The sequence below is a fragment of the Talpa europaea genome (genome assembly GCF_964194135.1).
Source record: "Talpa europaea genome assembly, chromosome: 11".
NCBI classification, from domain to species: Eukaryota; Metazoa; Chordata; class Mammalia; order Eulipotyphla; family Talpidae; genus Talpa; species Talpa europaea.
Genome location: NC_140078.1, coordinates 20724097 through 20745818, shown reverse-complemented (window position 1 = coordinate 20745818; position 21722 = coordinate 20724097). Strand labels below are relative to the sequence as shown.

Here is a 21722-nt window from a genome sequence, read left to right as displayed (position 1 = left end):
AGTCTCCTGTTTGACTGTTCTGTGGCAACTGACCCCGCTGACCTACCCTTACTCCCCCCAAACCATCCCCGCCAAGACATGGCAACCCCATGCTTCCTTTACCTCTCTGGCTGCTCTTTCTCAACTTGCTTTGATGGACTCTAGCCCCAGCTTCTCTTGCTCCTCTTTATGCTCTCTTTCAGTGATCAGCCCATCCTCATGGTTTGGCATTTTATTATTACCTCATAAGTATCTCTCTGAAACTCAGTGCTTCCTTCTGAATTCTATACTGGTATAGACGGGTGATTGTGTCTTTCACTAAATTTGGTGAGCCTCTGGAGGGTAGGGATCATAGAGTCAAGCACCACACCTGGCACACGTGGGCATTCAGCAAATGTTTGCTAAATGGAAAAGGTGGAATAAGAGTGACCAACTCATTATCATTCAAGAGTGATCTGTATCAAGTGAGAGTGGACAGAGAATACAGAGGGGCAACTCATAGAACCACAAGTTATTGGAGTCAGAGGAGATTTAAGACTGTCTATAACCAAACCTCTCATTGTGCTGAGAAGGAAACTGAGGCCCAGAAGAGTTAAGAGACTTGTCCATGGTCACACAGCAAGTTTATGGCAGAGCACATCCCCAGCTCACATAGGAAAGGGCACCTTGGGGTATTCCCTCCCAGGATGACACTGCAGGAGTAAAAGATAAGAAGATAGGATGGACATGGTGTATACATGAGGATATGACAAATGTGAACCCCAATGTAAGTCTGGAAAGGTCAAAGGCACAGTGTCCTATGAAATCTTACTCGATCGTTGTCTGATCCAACACACCGGTGACTGGGATCCCGTAAAACTGCTGCATAGTGGAGACTGCTGACTGTAAGGCCTTCCCTGAGTGCAACGCAGATGCCCGCGAATCATAGGGAAGCAGATAGCCATATGACTTTAACCAGTTCTGAAAGACACGTGAAAGAAAAGGATGCATTATGCTGGAGAATGCTCTGTTCTACCTGGGCAGAGATCTGCTCTTGAAACTAGGGTTTATTTTACCCAGAGGACTTACGAACTTCTGCTCTTATTTCTTCCTCCTTCTCTCCCTCCTGCAGACATTGTCAAATTAATCTCCAGAAAACACAGTTCTTGTTGGCTTCCTCCCCCATATAAACCTTTCAGTGGATCTCTGCTGTCTTCAGAATAAAGATTAAATTTGCATTCAAGGCTTCCCACTACCCTGTTCTTTACTTGTCTACTCAGTGGTTTCCTCTGACATATGTATGACTAGACATGTAAGAGCACAAGGACAGTGTCTTCACAGGACTACAGTGACCTATTAAAGTGCTGTGCCACCCAGAAAGCCTGGGGGTCTAAAGTCAGAGTCTGATGAAGAATCGTGTTGTAGACTATTTGTTGGCATGATATTATATACAATGCTATTGTCAATCCCTCAGAAAAAGCAGGCCATTATAAATAAATAAAAGAAAGAAAAATAAAACAATGTATTATTTAGACACAAACATATGCATAGAAAAAAGCCTAGAAGGGGACATATAAAGACAATAGTATGATTATGTAAGAGAAATCTCTTTTTTAGGAAATACGTACTGAAGTATTTAGGTTTCCAGAAGGGTTCATGATGTCTGCAGTTTTTTTCCTAAAAGGCTACAGGAAATGAATATGTGTATATATATTTGAATATATATAATATATGAATGTGGAATGTGTATATAACATATATATATATATATGCCCACATATATGGAGAGAGAAAGAGGGAGAGAGAGAAGGAAGAAAACAAATGTGATGTTAACAGTAGCTAACAACAGTTAACAAAAATAAGTTAATAAATGTAGTAAATGTAAAATGTTAACAGCTGAGAAGCCCAGTGAAGAGGATTCAGGAATTCTTTGTCCTATTGTTGAAAACTTTTCTAAAAGTCTGGAGTGATACCAAAATTTTTTTAATGAAAAAAGAATTAGCTGTGAATATCCTTTGTTATAGTATCATGAAGGACTTCTTTTTTTGTTTGGTTTTCTGTCTTCTAAATTTTATGCATGAAGACATTAAAAAAAAGTAGTTTAAAAGGGCAAGAGAATCTGAACAAAGCTGAGTGAAGAAGCTCAAACAAACAACGCATCTGAGGAACAGCGAAGTGAAGATGATGATTCACATCCAGGAGGCAATAGAAACCTGAAGAATCCAGAACACTGGGAAATATATGTGGCATCATTGGAAAATGAGGGAAAATCCTTGTTGGCTTTTTTTTTTTTAACAGACCAGAACACCCCTTCATGCTGTTCTCTGAGCAAGATCAACCCACTGCCCCTCCTCCGAGGATTATCCTGAGCACCAAATGAGCTAAAGATGGAAAAGGACTTTAGAAAGTGATCAGTAGCCTTTGCTGCTTTCTATATGAATAGTCTTATTGTGGGTGTGTCTGTTACTACAAATCAAATCAAACCACTTTTGTAAGAAGGCGGATCAGAAACTATAAATAACTTACTCTTTATTTAACCAGAGGTGACTATAACATCTTTACTGCCTTGTGATAAAATCCATCTGACTGATTGAAAACAAAATCATCAGAATAATAAAATCTTAAACCACCTACAACAGAGCAACCACCTTAGCTCTTATGTTTGGGATCTAAAACACACTCTTCATTCCAAAAGAACAGCACAGAATATCAATACTTCTTGTAATTCTCCAAACATTGATTCTCTTTCATGCTTCTGTACATTTTCCCCTCTGCCTGGCATGTTTGGCAAGAACTTCCATTATTTTAAGGTTCAGCTGATATTATTACCTCTGGAAGATTTCCCTTACTCCCTAGCCTAAGTTATTTTCTCCTTCTCCTGGTCTCCTCAAATCCCCTGTCATAGATATTATAGATCTTACCATATTGGGTGCTAATCATTACTTTTCAGACTTCTTCAGGCTCTAACTTCTCAAGGGAAAGGCCCAGGTTTTACTCATCCCTGTATATTCAGTGCCCAGGAATTCCCTGTTCTGCAAACATTATTGGACACTTTTCCACATGCTAGGCACTGTGTAAGATGCTAGGAGTACAAGGATAAATAAGGAGCACACAGACCAGAGTAAAGCCACAGTGACTATATAGCACTGGAAATCAGGTGTGTACAGAGTCCTATGGGAGAACCAAAGAGGGGTGACATCCACATGGTGTGGGGTGAGGTGAGTGAGGAAGCTGGGGAGGTTTCCAGATGGAGCTGAGATCTAAGTCTTAAAGGATACAGTATGTCCAGTGGCTGTGAGGTGTGGGGGAGCATGGCATGTTCTGAGCAGCATTTAAGAGGGCTGGAACTTTTCAGGGGTTGGCAATGAATGGGAAGGGTTAACAAGGAGAGAAGTAAGGATTATATATCATGATCTGTTCACAAGTGGTGAAATTATAGAGACTCACTTGTGATTTGACCGTGGCCTATGATCAGCCAAAAATCTCAAGAAAAACATCAGAAATGCACATGACAGGGCAACTGACAAGTTACCCATGGTTCATCTACATGCTCATACTTCTTTTCCCAGGTTAAGTTTTGTCATTAAAGCCTGAAATCCCTGCACCTCATTCTCTCATCCCCTCACAGCCAGAAGGTCAGCTTCTCTTTTCTAATGGAAACTTCAGTGAAGAATTGTCAAGTTGAATGGCCAGGGTGCTTTTGTGGGAAAGAGGTGCTCACACAGTCCTGAGGTTGAAGGTCCACGTCACCCCTTACAGGCTGTGTGGCCTCTGTGTTGGGTAAATGGAGCTGCAGTTTCCTTTCTTTATAAAATGTGAGTAAGAATTCCTTCTCTACAGGATTGTTGTTAAGATGAAATGAACAAATGCTGTGACACATAATTACTCGCAAGGTGCTTATTTATGCCTTTGGATGGTGTTTGTTCTGTTTCATAAAATCAGGGTGGGAAACACGGTCTTCGACTCCTCCTCTGCCTTTGGGAATCTAGTCATCTTGTCCTCCCTCATTTTCCCTGGGCCAAGAGGCAGGCCTGTGGGTTCTATGGAGGGTAGTACTTCTGTTGTGGTCCTGTCTGCTTGCTGCTAGGTGACCATGGACATGACCATCTCACACACAGAACCAGAAGCACTGCATGCAGAGAAACACTAGCTGACTTGCATTGCATACTTTTCACCCTGTCACTCAGTGTTCTTAGAATCAAGCACAATCACTTCCTATAAAGTTTTAGCTTGAGGAAAATGTTTTCCCTACAGGAGATTCCATATACTTTCTGGTATCAGAAAATGAGCACAGAATAACCCGATGGTTTTCCCTTTGGGCTTCTCTGCCAGGAATCTTTCAGTCCCATGTATTAGGTGTTGACACTGTGTTGCTGGGAAGTAACTATTACTTTTTGTTGTAGTTGTTGTTATCTTTCTAACCACCAAGTCACGTTCAACCTTAAAAATCTTTATTTAAAAACATCATTTCAATCTATAAACTGCCTAAAGCCGTTCCAGAAAGAGGAGTGGGCTCTGAGTTCTCTAAGAACAATACTTGGATGAATTAGGCATTTGGGAGATGGCTGGGGGTTTCTGGACAGACAGGGCTGACAGACCATTCATCCGCTGAGTCTCTTTGAGCACGTACCTCTGTGCTAGCATGGAATCTAAAAATCTTCTTCCTGCCTGTCCTCTTTACTGCATGTGGTAGAAGAGAGCCAACAGTGAACTTTTGCCATTAAACCACCCCTTCATAAGCATTGGGGAATTGAAAGTAGCTCCCCCTCAGTTAAGGGCTGACAGCCTGGTTTACTTAGCTCCTTTTCTGGGCTCGAGTAAGGAGTGTCTCAGAACCAGTCAAGATCCATTAGGAGGTTCCCAGAGTCTATGTCAGCAATAGGAGTTAGGATCTAAGCACTGGGTCCTACCAGATGGTCTCACTCATAACAGAAATCTAGAAAACCTAAATAAGGGACCAGGAAAAAGAATAACTATAAGAAAGAAAAAAATCAAAATCAATAAACAACTATGAACCAGAGACACACTTTGGGGGGGAGGAGTTGGGAAAGGAGGGATTGGGGTCAAAATCAGGGGGTTGCAATTGTATGGGGGATATAAAAAAATAAAAAAAGTTGTTCTGAAGACTAAAAAAAAAAAAGAATATAAATATATATAAAAAAAATATGGCTCAAGAACAAACAATGGAATGGATCATCTTTCTCAAGGCTTCCCCTCCTGGTTTCACTGGAAACAGTTCTCTGAGCTTAGGGGCAGATCCCTATCAGGGGAAACTGGGGGTGGGGTCTGGTCAAATGACAGCTCTAAGCCAGGAAATGGCATTGAGACTGGACAGGTGTGCATGTGTGCGTGTGTGTATGTGTGTTAGGGTGTGTTAGAGGATAGGAAGCTAAGGACTATGGTTTAGACAACTCCAGCTTTTACTGCTTAACTCTGTCTCTGCCACTCACTTGTTTATAACCCAGGTAGTCTTCTGACTTCTTTCCAGCTATCCCAAATCCAAAACATTCCCTCCCCATTCATTCTTCCAGGCTGTTCCTGCTGCCTGCAAAACCATTCTCTTTCTGCATGTTAGCAAACTTACCCTTCAGGGTCTAGCTGAAATGTCACATCTGGTGAGCCCTCTTTAACTCTCCCTGCAGAGCTAGCAGGTACTTTCTTTATTCCTGCAGTGTTTACTACTCTACAGTGAATCCTACCTGTTGGTTAATAAGTCTGTTTTCCCCACTAGATAGAATTCCTGAGCACCAGAGACTGTGTCGGTTATTTTTGTGTCTGTTGTAGTAGTTAGCACAAAACCTGGGAAATAGATGATGAATGAATGAATGAACAGTTGGTCTAAGAAGAACTGAGTACCTGGAAGGGTATTTGTCTTGGGGAGGTTTAATTAGTAATATACATGAAAGCAAGCATCAAGCATACTTCTTGTATCAGAGACTGAAAAATTTTGCTGAAATTCAGTCTATTAGGGTTTAACTATTTTGTTGTGGTAATATGCTTCATTGTCCCATCTGAAAAAAAAAAATAAAGCCCACTAAAGGAAAAAGTTCTATTTAGAATCAACGACCTACCTTTCATCTTTTTACACCTGGATCCATTGATCAATCACCAGCCACATCAGAAGTCTAACCTTTACAGCTCAGTTAACCAACTCTAAGATGTCTGTCACCCTCTAAGTGCTGAAAGAGGTGTAAACCCAGAGGAAAGTGAGAAAAATCTCAGAGTGAGAGCAGGGACCAAAATAGCTGGGCTGAGCCAAAGATGTAGGGATCATAGACTATACAGTGTGATTGGTTTGCTGGCCAGAGGGCGGGATTCTGCTTCCTGAGAAGCCAAAGCTGAGACATTCAGGAGTAGTGGCAGGCAAAGGAGAGAGCAGAGAATAACAAGGAGAAAAAATGTGGCCCGAAGAGGGAAGAGAGCGGCAGACAGCAGAGGCGGTGGTGAGATTAGAAGTGGAATGGAGGCGGCAAGAAGCAGATCAACTGGCAGTGCTCTCGCAAACAGAGATGGCCATGGGGGAGGAGAGAGAGATGGATCTGTTAGAACTGTGTGGTCTCCTGGGCTCACTAGGGAGCCTGGCTGGGTGTCAGCAAACCAGACTCTACAGGCTGGAGAGGGAGTAGGGGAATGATCAGAAGCAAATATCTGGCCAGGAAGGCAGGGGGCAGAAGGTACCAGCAGAAAGGCCACAGGTGAACTCTACAAAGAAGGACCAGGCAGGAGGGTGTCAAATTTGGAAGCATGGGTTAGAATAAGAAAGAATGAAAGACCTTGATCAGAGAGTTTGGGCAGCTGAGGTCTTGGGTGATGATGTGAGTAATGGGAGCAAAGCATTGGCACCGGCACACCCGGGAGCTCCAAGTCCAACTGTAGAGGTAATATTTACAGAGGGACAGTGACAAACTGGAGCATGACTAAAGGAGAGTGAGGGCACCAGGAACCCTGTCCCATGAGGAAAGATGGGTGATGTTTAGGCTGGAGAAGGGAGGGTTGAGGAGACATGACAGTCATGGAAAAGCCAAATGGCTATGGATGAACTAGATTTATATTCTGGTTGGCACAGAGGGCAAAACTAAGACTAGTACAGATTACAGGACAGAGAACGCACCTTATTAAGAAACAGTTTTTTTTTTAATTCACATATTCTAGTTATAATAACAGTGACAATAGCTGCTGTTATCAGTACATCTGCTATATACCTGGAATTGTGCTAAATTGTGATTTAGCATTTATCCACCCCACATGGTAGGAATTGCCATTCTCAATTTGCAAATGAGGAAACTGAGGTTCAGAGAGGTTAAGCAATCACTCAGAGCTACAAAGCTAGTAAGTGATCCAAACCCAGCTAACTCTGAAACCAGAGTGAGATTGTTAGGCTACTGGACAGGCTTCCCTTTACCCTCCCAGGACCTCCTGTGCCTGGGTGTCCTAGGGCAGAGTCCTAGATCATAGTGTGCTCAGTACCCTTCTTCTGTGACTCCTATGCCAGGGTCTGCCACCACAACCTACCAAGTTACCCAGCCAGAACCACACATGATCTATGATGTCTCCCGCTCCTGCACAGCCCACATTTGGTCTTCTACTAAAGAACTGCTGGTTCTGCCTCTGAAACAAAAGATCTGTTTCCTTCTGTTTATTCACTCATTTAGAAGTATGTATTGAGAACCTACTACGTACCAGGCACTGGGTATTAGGCTCTGGGATGTAATAGCAAACAAAGTCATTCTCATTATTTTCTGTTTAGTGGAAGAAACCATGTGGTGATAAGTGCTATGAAATGTAAAGCAGGCTAAGGAGATAGAGATGGCACAACTTTTATAGAGGATGGTTAGGGAAGGTCTCTGTGGAGGTGACATTTGCTCAAGAGTATGAGGAAGTCCCAGGAAGAGGGATGAGAAAGTGCAAAATACCCAGAGGTGACTTCAAGAGCTTTTGAAGGAGAGGGAAATAGGAGGTATCAGTCAAAGGGTACTAAGTTTCAGTTACACATTATTAATAACTAACATTATTCACATATTAATAATACACATTATTATTAGTAATAAGTCCTAGAGATCTACTGTATAACCTAGTTCCTGAAGTTAACAAAACTATATTATATACTTAAAAATTTGCTAAGAGGGCAGATCTTGGTTAGCACAGAATAAAAACAACAACAACAATATTAATAATAAGGCAGGAGGGAATGGATGTGTTTATGGCATAGAGTGTAGTGATGGTTTCAAGTGTGTATACTTATCTCCAAATTCATTAAGTTGTAATAGTAAACATGGACAGCCTTTTGTATGTCAATTATACTTCTTAAAGTGGTTTAAGAAATATATCTAACCTTCATGCTATAGCTTCTGGTTACGTCTGCAGCTTCTTTTACCATTCCCCACCAAATGCTCTGTGGTCCAGTGTGTTCTAGTACTTCCAGAGCCTGATGAACGTTGTCCCTTCTAGCTACATCATGTTCCTCTTTCTCTGGGGAAGCCTTCCTTGCATCCTTAACACAGGAGTTCATCCCATTTCCCTCGTCAGCACCTGTCCTAATCACACATTTTTTTTTCCTGTAGAAGAGCTGGGTGTAAAAGGCCAGAGGTCTGGAGGGGTGGGAGGATTCATCAGAGACAGAGTGGGGAGCAGAACAGGCAGATCTACTGAAATACACTGCTGAGGGGAACAGCAGGTGAGACAGAAGAGGTCTGCTATGCCAAGCGTGTTAGCTCCCTGGCCAGGGATTGAACTCAGGCCATGGTGGTGATAGCGTAGAGACTTAACCCCCCACGCCACCAGGGAGGCCCCCAATCACACTTCTTACCACACTGTGTTGTATTCACATGTTGAATGGTCTCCTCCTCTTGGCTACGTGTACTAGAGGGCAGGGCCCTTGGTCTGTCTTCTTCACCACTAGCATAGTGCTTGTCATAGACACATGTCTGTTGAATGAAAATGAGTTGAAGTGTTCAGAGGAGAGTGCGTGACCACTGGCTTGGTCAGGACTTGCTATAGAACAGGATTTCTCAACCTTGATTTTGTTGATATTTGGGACCAAATAATTCTTTGTTATAAGGGAGCTGTCCTGTACATTGTGGGATATTTAGCAGCATCCCTGGCTTCTTCAACTAGTGCCAGTAGCACCACCCCCTAAGTGGTGACAAAATGTCTCGAGATGTTGCTGCAAGTCCCTCTGAGAATGAGTAAAACTGCCCCCATCGAGAACCACAACTACAAAAGAATTCCCATATAGGGCTGCCTGGATTATCTCCTAAGGGCCCTTTGAACCTTGAATTCTATCTTAGGGTTCAGTCAGTAGCCTCCAAGTGTGAGACTGAGCTGGTTTCCTTCTCTGGGCAGGTAGGCATGAGTGGGCTTGATGTAGGGGGTGGTGAGTGGTGAGGAAAGTATGGTTAGAGTATATGCCCTGGAGACAAAACCTCCCCTGAGTTAAAATCTTAATCCTTCCAATTGTTATCTGACCTGAGGCAACTTATGCCACCTCTCTATTTCTCCTTCATCTGCATCATGTCATTAGCATGTGCCTCATGCAGTGGTTGTGAAAATTAAAGTACATAACTTGTGGGATTCAGCACACAGTAAAAGATGGCAGTAATAATGACCATTACTTTCCTGATGAGTGGCAAGTAACTCTAACACCCCTGTATTATAGCCCCAGCACTAGGGCTGTGTTTCTCAGTGGCCTTGTGTTTCTGTGACCTCTGTGTTTCTCAGAGGTCCTTGGCATCATCTGGGGAGTTTGTTAAAAGTAATAAAAATAATAAAGCATATTACCAAACCTGAACCTATACCTACTAAATCAGATTTTTCTGAGGTTGGGAACTGGGAAGCTGAATTAAAACAAACACACAAAGATGAGCACATGTGGTGATTTGTTGCCAAACTAAAGCTTGAATACAGCTACAGTACAGACTGCAGGGAATGAAGACCCTGTTCTGTGAAAAAAAGGGCATGAGACACTCAATATCACTTCTAATTTACCAAGGCAAAAAGTATGTCACACATGTAGAGAAGCCTTCTATGAAAATTCCCTCAATAACCAGACCTTGCCCTCTGTGCCTCTGCTCTTATCTCTAGTCCATCAGCACCCCAACATTGAGATTCCATTGTGTCATTGCATATTGATATTAATAGTGGCCTAAGATCATCCTTCCCCATCCAGTGCTGTTAACTCAGTCCTTCCAAATGGATTTTGCCGCAGTTTCCCTGTCTGGCACTTAGATTCTCAACTCAGGTGGTTGTGACCCTAATCTCTTTCTCAGGGTCTTGGATTCCCTGCCTGGTTCTCAGTCTGCTCCAGAGAGTAAGACTCTAGTCCCTGTACACCTGGAAACTGAGTGGGATCTTATCTAAAAAGATAGGTTACTTGGGACCAAGATGCCACACTATGCCAACTATTACCTGGCTTTTTCTTTGCAGCTGAATGTCCTTGGCCAAGTGACCTAATTTCTTTAAGCATCTTTTCCTTCATCTGTTAAACAGTGATGCACTGTGGAAGGTAAAATAATATCTGCACTCTACTCCCTGAAACCTGTGACTATGTTACCTTACATGGCAAAAGAGACTTACAGATGTGATTAAGTTAAGGATCTTCAAGTGGGGAGATTATCCAGGTGGACTCAATGCAATCAAGTCCTTTAAGAGGGAGGCAGGAGGGTTGGACTTTGAGAAGATGCAGCAGCCATGATGTCACAAAGTGATGCCTTTGCTGGAAGGGGGCCACAAGCCAAGGGATGTGGGAGACCTCTAGAAGATGTCTAAGGAAAGGTACGGATTCTCCCTAGGGCCTCCAAAAGAAATATAACCCTGCAACAGTATCAAATACACCTTGATTTTAGTCCCATAAGTCCCATTTTAGACTTCTGACCTCCAGCACTGTGAGATACATTGGTGGTATTGTAAGCCACTAAGTTTATTGTCATTTGTTTCAGTAGCACTAAGAAGCTAGTAGATGCATGTAAAGCATTTAGCAGAGTAAGAATTCTCACAATGTTTTCTTGTCCCCACATTCTCCGGCAATAGATTGAACACCACCTTTGGTGGTGTCTTCTTTGGTGACTCCTCAGAGCCCATCACTGTGTCAGTTCCCTCCTACTCCTGTCCCACCAAAACCCTGCTTCCTCCTCTACCCATGCAGCTGAGCTCCAAGCGTTGCTGCTGAGCTCACCTGAATCATAACTAATTTTTTAAAATTCAAACTTGACAGCTTAACCATTCAGTTATCTAGAAGAGGCACTGTTCAACAATACTTAGAGACCATCTAATGTAACATGCTTGTTTTTACAGAAGAGAAAAATAAAACTCAGAGAGGAGAAATGACATTCAAAATCAGAGCATGCCGCGGACCAGCACAGCGATGGACGATGAGACCGTCTCAGGGTTGAGAGATTGCGCAGGGTGGTCAGGGATTCGATGAATAAATGACACACAGACACACTTCAAGAGAGTGAAAATCTGAGTGCGTCTTTATTAAGTTAGTGGTCAGTATATATATGTTTTTTCTAAAAGCATCAAAGAGATCAGTTTGCTCATAAATTTAGCTTAATTGACAGGGCAGTGATTTATGTCCGAAGTTACATCTATCCTCATTCCTAATTGGATAGGCTATAAATTCTTTTTACTATTCTATATAATTATTTTCTAACTATCATAATTAATTGTCATGGGTGAATTTATTTTATAATGCAGTTAATATCAAAAGGTACTAAAGTTAAGCACATAATAGAAAGATTATTAAACTAACAATTCTATTATAACACAGTGTTTAGTAATGTTTCATTTGTATTAGCCTAATTATTAAATTAGGTATGTTTTTTAATTAGCAATCAATGACCAGAAAAAGGAAAGTTTTTAGAGAGACAGCTGTAGCAGAATAAAGTTTATGGGCCTTGAGAAAGCGAGATAAGGTTCCAAGTGGTCAGCATTTCTTTTAATCATCTTTGTGGCAGCTTCTGGTGGTCATTATTTCTTGACAGGCATTCGGCTTCTCTGCATCTTAGGGAGTTTGCTGTTCTCCCCCTGCGCGCATGGTTCCTTGCCCACGCCGGACCTCAGGGACCATGGCAACAGCCATTAGCCCTGAGGGTCACTGCAGGGGGAGGTGCAGCAAGAGCAAGCTGGTAGAGGAGCTGGAAATGGAGTCTAGCGTCCCTAACTCCTTGGGAGGCTTCTCTTTGCCATGCTGCACCCTCCACACTAGCTCTGGTTTGCCTCCAATGCTGTCTTCCCTGCCCTTCCCCCCTCACTTACAGCCAATCTAAAAAGGGCCCTCACGATCGCCCACAGGCCCAGCTTAGCTTCTTGACAAACACCTTAATGGTGCTGCATTGCCTCTTGGCTGCCACCAGCTCTTGAGTGGGTGGTAAGTGCACTAACGGGAATTCCCTGGCGCTCTGCACAGTGTCCTTGGCCCACTCCCAGGAGGCCACCACAAGCTCGGCAATCACCATACCCAGAGAGATGGCACATTTGGGGTTTTGGGTCAGCACTGGGATGTCCAAGTTTTCCAATTCTGGGGAGGCCTTCTCCCGAGGCCCGGAGTGTGGCCATGCTCTCATTCACTCTCTGAGAACAGTGGGGTCTTTCTAGTACCTTCCTGCAAACTGCTAGTTGTCTGACCCCTGGCGCTTGACTTATTGATGAATAAAGAAAAGGAAAGAGGGAAGACAAAGACTGTGGTCAGACCTCAGTTTCTCAAATGTAATAGGCAGATGGCGGAACTGGATAACCCACAAGTAATTATATAAGGTCTATTATTTTAGCTTAATTGGGTTGAATGTGGAGTTGATCTGTCAGTCTTAAAGGCCAAGCTCCAGCATGGCACACTACCTGATCCAGTGCACCTTTTTAGACTTACCTTCTGTCCTAACCTTTCATTGCCTACCCCACATCCACCCACTCTAGTGACTGACCTCCTTGTGTTGCTTAAACAGTGCCTGAAGTGCATCCCTCTGTGCTCTTTTCACTCCCTTTCTCTAGAATGCATTTCCTGAATGTATTCTTCTTGACCTCTCCCTGATGAACCATTAGCTACCCTTCAGAATGCAACTTGAATGCCACTTCAGTGGGGGCTGCTAAGCAGGTTGAACGGACTTCCTCTAGGCACCCCATGGCATAATATGCACCCCTCACTGACAGTTCCTTGCATGTTACATTATAAACCATGGTTTACGTGCCTGTCACCCCTGCTGAACTCTTGCATGTGCAGCTTACTGCCTGCATGGTGGGGAAGATAGACATGGAAAGGTAAAATGCTTCATTAGACTTGTGATCTGAGAGAGAGACACGAGAGAGAGAAGGTGCTGTGAAGGTGTATGGAGAAGATGGTCCTTCTGGGATGTGACTTCTCAGTTGAGACCTGTGTATGAGCACAAGAGGGCTAGGAGAAAGTCGAAGAATGAGCATCTCAGGGAAAAAGAACAATGCCTTGTTGACTTCCCAAGATAGGAGGGACCCTGCATATTAGAAAAAGAAGAGAAGGCTAGGGTGGCTGGATTTGAGTGAGAGGGTGTTTTAAAAAGGAAGCCAGAAGGATGGGAAAGACTCAGTCATGCAGGGTCTCAAAAGCCATGTTAAGCAGCCTGGTGGGTGCTGGGTACAAGAGTTCATCATACTGTTTTGACTTTCATGTGTGTTTGAAATTTTTTCCATGAGGGTTGAGAGGAAGAGGTCATCATAGCACAATAATAGTAGTTTTGCCTGTATCCTGAAAGCCATTTTAAACAAGGTGAGGGTGGAAGTAACATGATCAAGTGTTTGGTTTGTGCTTCAAATTTTTTTTTTTTGGTTAAATGTTTTGAGCATTCAGAAAGGCACCAAAATAACATAACAAACCTTGGATAATCACCAACCAGCTTTGTCAAATCTTAGCTTTTGCCATGTTTGCTTCAGATGTAACTGACCCCTGTGTAGATTTATTTTTTAAAAGGTCAGTCAGACTGCCGTTTGAAGAAGGATCAGAGGCAGACAAGAGAGGCTGATCAGGTGGGAAGTTTCTGAACTCCTGATGGGACATGACAGAAGTTTAGACTGAGATAGAGGCAGGAGAGGTAGAGAGAAGACAACCCAGGGAAGTTCTGTGCAAGAGGTGGAGTTGCTGGGACTTGCCCGTCGATCTGTGAGGCAGGAGAGGAGAGCAAGGGTGAAGGACAACTCCTGTCTTTCTGGACCAGCATTTGTGGGGCACAGAGTGTTCCCATGAGTGTTTGTGGTATAGAATTGAGTTTTAAATTATCACTGCTAGCAAAATTTGTTAATAACCATGTCTTGCTTTTCTCTACCTGTTTTGTCATATCATGTCTCATCATTGAAAAAAATGTTCTTTTATATATATATGGATTTGCTGTTAACCTATATATCATTGAAGCCTGGTTCAAAGTTGTTTTTAAAGATGAATGCATGGAGTAATGATGAAGCAAAGCCACTGAAGGACTTCAATAGAATCAATCCCGAGATCCAGAGAAACCAAATGATTTGTTCTAAAACCTTTCGGTTGGGGAGGGCCAGAGCTTGAGTTTACCACTCTTAGCCACATACTAGTCCCTAAAACAGGCACGCAGACGTAAGTGTGCTAAGAACACTAAAAACATCCAGGGCAGAAGTCAGCACCCAGAACAACTCACAACAGGCCCCAATCCCACCTTTCAGCACAGCTCTGAGCAGGTCACGTCTCTGCTCAGAAACCTTTAATGGCTCCCCTCACCTTTAATGGCTCCCCTCAGCCTTTGGACAAAAGCCAATTTCACAATCTGCTCTCAGCCTCTCTTTGCAGCCTCTTCTCATACACATTACTGGAAATAGCAAGTAACTCGATGCTCCAGGCTCATCCAATTGTCTACTGTTCCCTAAATATGCCACGTATTTGTGGCACCTTGGTTCATGGTTTTCCTTGTTTGGACTGCTCTGTTCCCCATTCTCCTTTCCTCTCCTCCCTCAAAGGTTCATTTCCTCAATACCAACATTCTTCCTAAAACGTTCTCTGACTTCCCAGGTCTCAGCTGGGAACCTCATCTCCTCCCCACTTTGCTATTGCCCCAGACCTTGTTTATACCTCTAGCACGCATTCATTATTCTTCAAAAAAGTACTGACTTCTGTGTGTTAAGCACTATTGAACAAAGTTGGTGGGGGTCACAGACAAAATTAATTTTAAAATGTTTGTCAAGTGTCTAGAATGTACTTAGAACTGAGGAAATCTTGCTGCAGACTATTAAGAATTGACTCTCCTTTGAGTTCAGACTATACCATATTATTATGATTATTTTGTACTCCCTACACCTCCCCACCCACCCCCAAACTATACCATGTTATAATTATCAGTTAGGCATTTCCTAAGATTAAGCTCTTTGGTACAATTATAATTTAATTTTATTTGCTCCAAAGCTATCTCTTTCAAGGACTGGAGTGAGACATACGAGAAAGTGGAAAAGATTGGCTAAAGGCTTATTAAAATAATACAGAATAGGAAAGTTTAGTACAGAGTTGTGAGACCAAGGACAGAAGATCCAGCTTCTGATCCTGGCTTTACTGTTTATTAACTACATGTGGTTCTCTGTACAAGATGTGGACTGTAGACACGTCACATAATCTCTCTGTCTCTCCATCTGATTATGTGTAGAATGAGAACATTATCTCCCCTATCTACCTTTTGGTGTTATTGCCAGGATCAAGTGGGGCCACACACATGAAAGCATCAGAAAAGTGCAGAGCACCTTACCAATAAAAGAGGGCACTAAAGTAGCAAGAAAAACCACAGTATTAATAAGAGAAAATGAGTGAAAAATACACCAGACTAGATTTCGTTTAGGTAAGAAGAAAAATTTCGTAACAGTGAGCATTTTTTTTTTTCCAGATAAGAATGAACATATACTTGAGGCCATAATCACATTGAAAGAAATTTTTGGCAGGAAATCTGTTAGTGTTTCTTAGTAGGCTTATCCCATCCCTAGACTCACCCAGAGCTCTGACTTTCCCTGACACAGAGGCAAACTGCACAACACTATTTGCTCATAGCAGGTCCCTCAGAACTGGTGTATAAGGCAGGAATCCATACTGCTGGGGCCTAGGAGTGGCACTTGACCACTTGGGTGGCCTGTGCTGATTGGATTGTGTCTTTCTACCTGTACTGACCATCCTCAGAATCAACTGAAAACCAGGAGGGCTAAAAAACTATTTGTGGGGCATTCTACTCAGCTAATAAGAGAAAGAAGTGCCTTAAATAAACCAAACATGGGAAGCCAAGTAAGAGGATCAGTTGGACCCCCGATGTGCAAAATACAAAGGAAAGATGCAAGAAAGCAAAGGAGAAAACAGACTGAATGAATATTTCTGGCTTTGTCTTTTGGTAATGAAAGATCAGAGATATGAAATTACAAGTCAACTATAGTGAAAATGTGCTTTCAACAAAGAACTGTGGAGATCAGGGAAAAGTTCTAGTTCTGAATCATCTACTATCAGGTTTAGAATTCTCAGAACTCAAGGCTAAAATTGTAGGCTCATTGTTCAAAGGAATAACCTCTGTTTCCATGGAAGGAAGGACCGGTCCCGCCCCTACAAATAGTTTTAGAGGGGACCTTAAGAACTACAGCGCCCTGAACACCTATTTCAGATCCATGTCCTTTTTGGCATAAAGAGCAGAATCATTGAACACTTATTGAGCTCTTAATGATGAGTATTGAAAGTTGGGAATTGTTGGGTCTAAAGACATTTTGGTTGATTTAGCTGTCTAAGAATCACATTTTTTTTCTCAAATAATGTATAAACATTTAAAGACATTGGCAAACTGGCTGAAGCTGCCTTAAAGTTATCCCCTGAGAAGAAGGGAAGTCAGGGAAAGTTTCCTAGAGAAACAGGGTTTGGGCTGAAACTTTAAAGAAAGGTTGCAGATGGGTGGGTGGAGGTGCAGATGTAAGCTGCATATGTAGACATCCAAGGAAACACGGGTAGTTTGTCTTAGAATAAGGGAGAGACAAGCTTGTCTGGAAAAGAATGTTGATCAGTGAACACTGGGACTGGCAGCTTTCTAGTGAAGATGTGGGAGGGGGTATTAGACTCCAGAGGCCTTAAAGGACAGAAAGTGGAATAAACAATATTATCTGCTTTCTGAAAAGTAACAGTATTTTCTGTAAGGTTTCAATCATGTTATCCACTAATGTTCAATGAAGGGATAATTAGGAGAAAATTGTTAAGAGAAGCAGTGAATATAATTTCTGTATCTTTCAGAAAGTTTTGGACAGTATGTTAGACTTTTTTGTATTTTTTTTTTAAAGATTTATTTATTTATTTATACACGCACTGGGTACAGTCAGAAGCACGGGAGGGTGAGAGAATTCACCAGAGCCAGAGCGGGGAACAGAACAGGCAGAAGGACTGAAGGACACTGCTGAGGGGAGCAGCGGGCGGCAGGAGAGGTCTGCGCGCTATGTGGGACCCTCACTGGGCGGCTGGGGATCAAACCGGTGCTGCAGAGGCTGCGGGCAGCTTTGCAACCCAGCACTCAACCGCTGCGCCACCGGGGAGGCCCACAGTATGTTAGACTTTGAATGTGGAGTCATTGTGGAATTAAGGGCAGTGTTTTTTTTATCATGGCCTGAGAATTTACTTAGAGATGAGAAATGATAGAGGGAAATAATCTGTCATTTCTTTGAATGAAAAGAAATTAAGAGTGCAGGGGGCCCCAAGAGACCATGCTGTTACTTGTCTGATTTAAATTTTTTATAAGTGATCCAGAAGAAGTAGAGCAAAGTGAAAATTTCAGGACGGTGGATCATATTATGTCCTTTCAGGTAGGGAAATGCTCTGCCAAAAGGGAGAGAGAGAGCAAGCTAAAGGAAGGTACTGAGTGGGATGCAAAATGGCAGATGAATGTCAATGTGGGGAAATGTAAGGTAATGCACTCTGATAAAAATAATCCACATATAGGTTGTTGTGTTCCAAGCTATCAATTTTGTCCCAGGAAAAGGATCAGGGAGTTACTGGAGATTATTTCCTAAAGGCAGTGGCCTAATGTGTTGGGGTGAAAGGCTGACAAAAGGAAAGAGAGAAGCAGGAAGACACTTAAAATTCAAAGAAGAAATAATCATTTTGTGCAAGACGACAGGGTCCCACACCTGAGGATAATGGTCAGCTTTATATCTATTGAAAATTAGGGCCGGGCCTCCCCTGTGGCGCAGCGGTTGAGCGCTGGGTTGCAAAGCTGCCCGCAGCCTCTGCAGCGCCGGTTCGATCCACGGCTGCTCCCCAGCCACCGGAGGAGGGTCCCGCATGGCGCGCAGACCTCTCTTGCAGCGCCCGCTGCTCCCCTCAGCAGTGTACTTCAGTCCTTCTGCCTGCTCTACTCTCCGCTCTGGCTCTGGTGAATTCTCTCACCCTCCTGCGCTTCTGACTGTACCCAGTGCTTGTATAAATAAATAAACAAACAAACAAATAAATAAATAACTCTTAAAAAAAAAAAAGAAAATTAGGGCCTAAGGATATCTAGAAAAGAACAACTAAAAATAATCCAGATGATGAATGTGGCTGTTCTAGGGGTGGCCTGTCATAAGGGGGGACACTTAAGTACGAAAAGATAAACGCTAAGTGAAGTAGTGTGATCAAAGCCTATAGAACTGACAAGGATAGCTGGTAAGGATAAGAAGTGGGTACACACTACCTTCTTTCAAATCCTGACACAGCCAGGCAAATAAATTTCCTCTTAATGCTTGAAATATAGAAATTAAAGAGATTCAGAGTTGAGATCATCTAGCCCTAGCTTCATCTAGAGAAGGCAAGAAAATGGCCCAAGGTCAAGATGCTGTAAGGGGCCAAGATCAGGTTCGAACCCAACCCCCCCAACCACCAGGCCAGGGGCTTTCAATCTCACCTTATGCATTCGTGAAGACTAAAGAGGTCCTATTTTGTATAGGGTAGAAACTCACAAAGCACATTATTTGAGATGAAGTAAAGCTGAAAATACAAACAGACTGCGGAAGTTTCCACTAAAAGTCAGCCAGCAGTTAAAAGATCTTTGGAAGATAGCTACCAACTAGGGCTAACATTTTCTAAACACCCTAATTTTTTGGATCATCTACCCCTTTGAGAGTCTGAAGAAATCTAAGGATTCTTTCCTATAAAAACACATATTTGCACATAAAAACACAAACTTGCACAAAATCTCAGAGAATTTATGACCCCCTGAATCTGATGCCCTTTTCTGGCAGATTTTTCTGAACAAACAGATTGCCTGCTTCAACAAACACACTCTGGCTCTTAGGATAACTGAAGCAAAATCACTGATTTTTCTCAACCAAAAAACTACTGAGCCAACAGCACTGTTAGAACTGCAGGCCTCTGAAAAATGAGAGAAGTTACCCAGTCCAACTGCCTTTCGCAACCTCCTCCCCCCAACACTTGTGTGATGTAGAATAATGTCATGGTTAAATACGTGGCGACTAGAGTCAGCCTGCCCGGGATTGAATTCCAACTCCACCACTGTGTGACCTTGGACAAGTTACTTAAGCTCTCTGAGTCTGTAAAACGGGGATAGTAATGACAACTGTGTCCTAGAGTAGTTATGAGACTCAAATAAGATAATTCATATAAAACATAACACCAGGCCTGGCACATAGTAAGTGCTCAGTAAGTGCTAGCTGGTATTATTGTTATTATTAAGCATGTTTCCATGCAGGCATTATCTGTGTATCCATCTAACCCCCTATCCGCCCCCCCTCGCCCCCCGCCCCGCGAGTTTTTGCTTGCACACGCCGGGGGTGAGCAGCTCACTGCTTCCTAAGCTGGGTGAGCAGCTCCGATTGTTACAAACTTCTTGTCTTCTTGCAACCCCCACCCCCCACCCGTGTTGGTCCTGGTTCTGCCCTGCGAGGCCACTCAGAGCAGGGCTGTCCTTCCTCCACGTGACAGCCCTTTAGATTCCAAGACTGTGGTCGAGTCCGTCTCCTACCCCCGCCCCCCACTCCGTCTCCTCGCCTCCAGCTTGAGCATCCTGGGGTTCTTCTCCCAGCCCACAACAGACTGGCTGCGTTTACTATTTACTCCAAGGCGTTGTACGTTCTCCCTCATGCACAGTCCTGCAGGCCACGCGCCCCGCCGCTCTCCGCCACCTCCCGGCCTCCGCGCGGTCCCCGCCCGCGCCCCTGTCCGCGGTGCTGAAGCGGGTCCGGGCCGCGGTCCCCGCGCGCCGCGCGCCCCCGCCCCGCCCGGGCCTCGGGCTCGGACCCCGCGGGCCCCCTCCGCGCCCCCAGCCACAGCGGCAGGCCCAGCCCCGGCGCCGCCCCCTGCCCTGCCCCGCGGCCCCGCGCCCGCGCCCCGGCCCGGCGCCCAGCCCCACCTGCCCGGCGAAGGGCGCTCCCGTCTCGGCGGCCCGCGCCGCCGCCGCCGCCCGGTCCTCGGCCCCCGCCGCCGCCGCCGCCCGCCCGCCGCCCGCCAGGCAGCAGAGCGCGGGCAGCAGGAGCAGCAGCCGCCCCGGGGCCCGCCGGCGGCTCCAGCGCGGGGCCCGGCCGGGCGGCGGCCCCGGCGGCCCCGGCGCGGCGCGGCGGCCCCGGCTCCTCGGCATCCCCGCGGCGGGGCCCGGCCGCCCGGCTGCGATGGCGGCGGCGGCTCCGGCCGGGTCCTCCCGCTGCAGCCGCTGCGGAGCCGCCGAGTCACCGCGCCGCGGACGCGCGCCCGGCCCGCCCGTCTTCCCCGCCGCCGCCTCGGCCGCCGGCGCGCCCCCGCCTCCGCGCGCCCCGCCCCGGCGGGGGGCGGCCGGGGGCGCGGGGGCAGCGCTCGGGTCGGACCCGCGAGGGCGGCGGCTCCAGGCCGGACCCAGGGGGGGGCCGAGGGCCGGAGCTGGGGAGGGGTCGGAGGAGCCAGAGGACACCCCTGGGGGCAGGGTCTGAAGGGGTGGGACCGCGGGAGGGGGCTCGGGATGCCTGAGGGTGGAGGTAGAAGCTGAACAAATGGTCCTGGAGGCAGAGCCGCTGGATGGCTCTGGGGGAGGATGTTCGGGGTTCCAAGGCCAAAGATCTAGCCCTGGGGGAGAGGGTCTGAGCGGGTGGCTCGGGAAGAGGGGGCGTCTGAGAGTCAGCCCTGGGGGAGGGGACTGGATGATGGCAGGAGTGGAGGGGAATGAACTAAAGACAGGCTCCCTGGAGGAGAGGGTCTGCGGGGGTGGCCCTGGGCAAAGAGGCTGAGAAACTCGAAAAGAGACCCAAGGAGTGTTGAAAGGTCAGAGGAGCCCTGGGAGACGTTAGTTGCTGTTAAAGGTGAAGTTCATGCACACACATCCCCGGAGGGGGAGAGGTCATCCGGATGGGACCATCATCTTTCATCCAAAACAACCCATATTTATTAAGCACGTTTTCTATATATATATAGAGGGAGTGCTGGGCTACGTAGGATTGAAAAAAAAAAAGAGAGAGGCTGATTCCTGAAGTGTAGAGGTTTACAGCTTAGTGAGAAAAATAAGCACAAAGAAACACCAAGTGTCAAAAGGATACAGGCAGGTGCTCCAGGGGTTAGGGGAGACTTGGTGGGGGACTGGGGAAGTCAGGAAAGGTGTTGGGGTGGGGGGACCCTACCTAGTCCTTGCAGGAAAGACTGGATTTAAACAAGGGTAAAGGAATGGAGAAGGTATGTCAGGTGGGAAGTCGAGGTTGTACAAGATGTGGCTGGAGAGTAGATCAGTTTCTATGGAGCACAGGGTTTCTACAGAGAAACACTGAGAAGTGAGGGACATACTACAAGATCAAAAATCTTAGGATAATGCCTTTGGCTATATTCTGAAGGG

At 45.1% G+C, this 21722-nt stretch overlaps 1 protein-coding gene across 1 annotated transcript in view; it reads right to left on the bottom strand.

Moving 5' to 3' along the window:
• The window catches only part of MMP24 (matrix metallopeptidase 24), a gene marked incomplete at both ends in the record, with an annotated part of 41040 nt that extends 20533 nt beyond the window's left edge, over positions 1-20507 (bottom strand). The window contains 2 exons of the mRNA XM_084246471.1: positions 791-939; positions 20283-20507. Coding sequence (XP_084102597.1) covers positions 791-939; positions 20283-20507 — 374 coding nt within the window. The remainder of the gene's footprint in view (positions 1-790; positions 940-20282) is intronic.
• Between the last annotated feature and the right edge of the window lie 1215 nt (positions 20508-21722).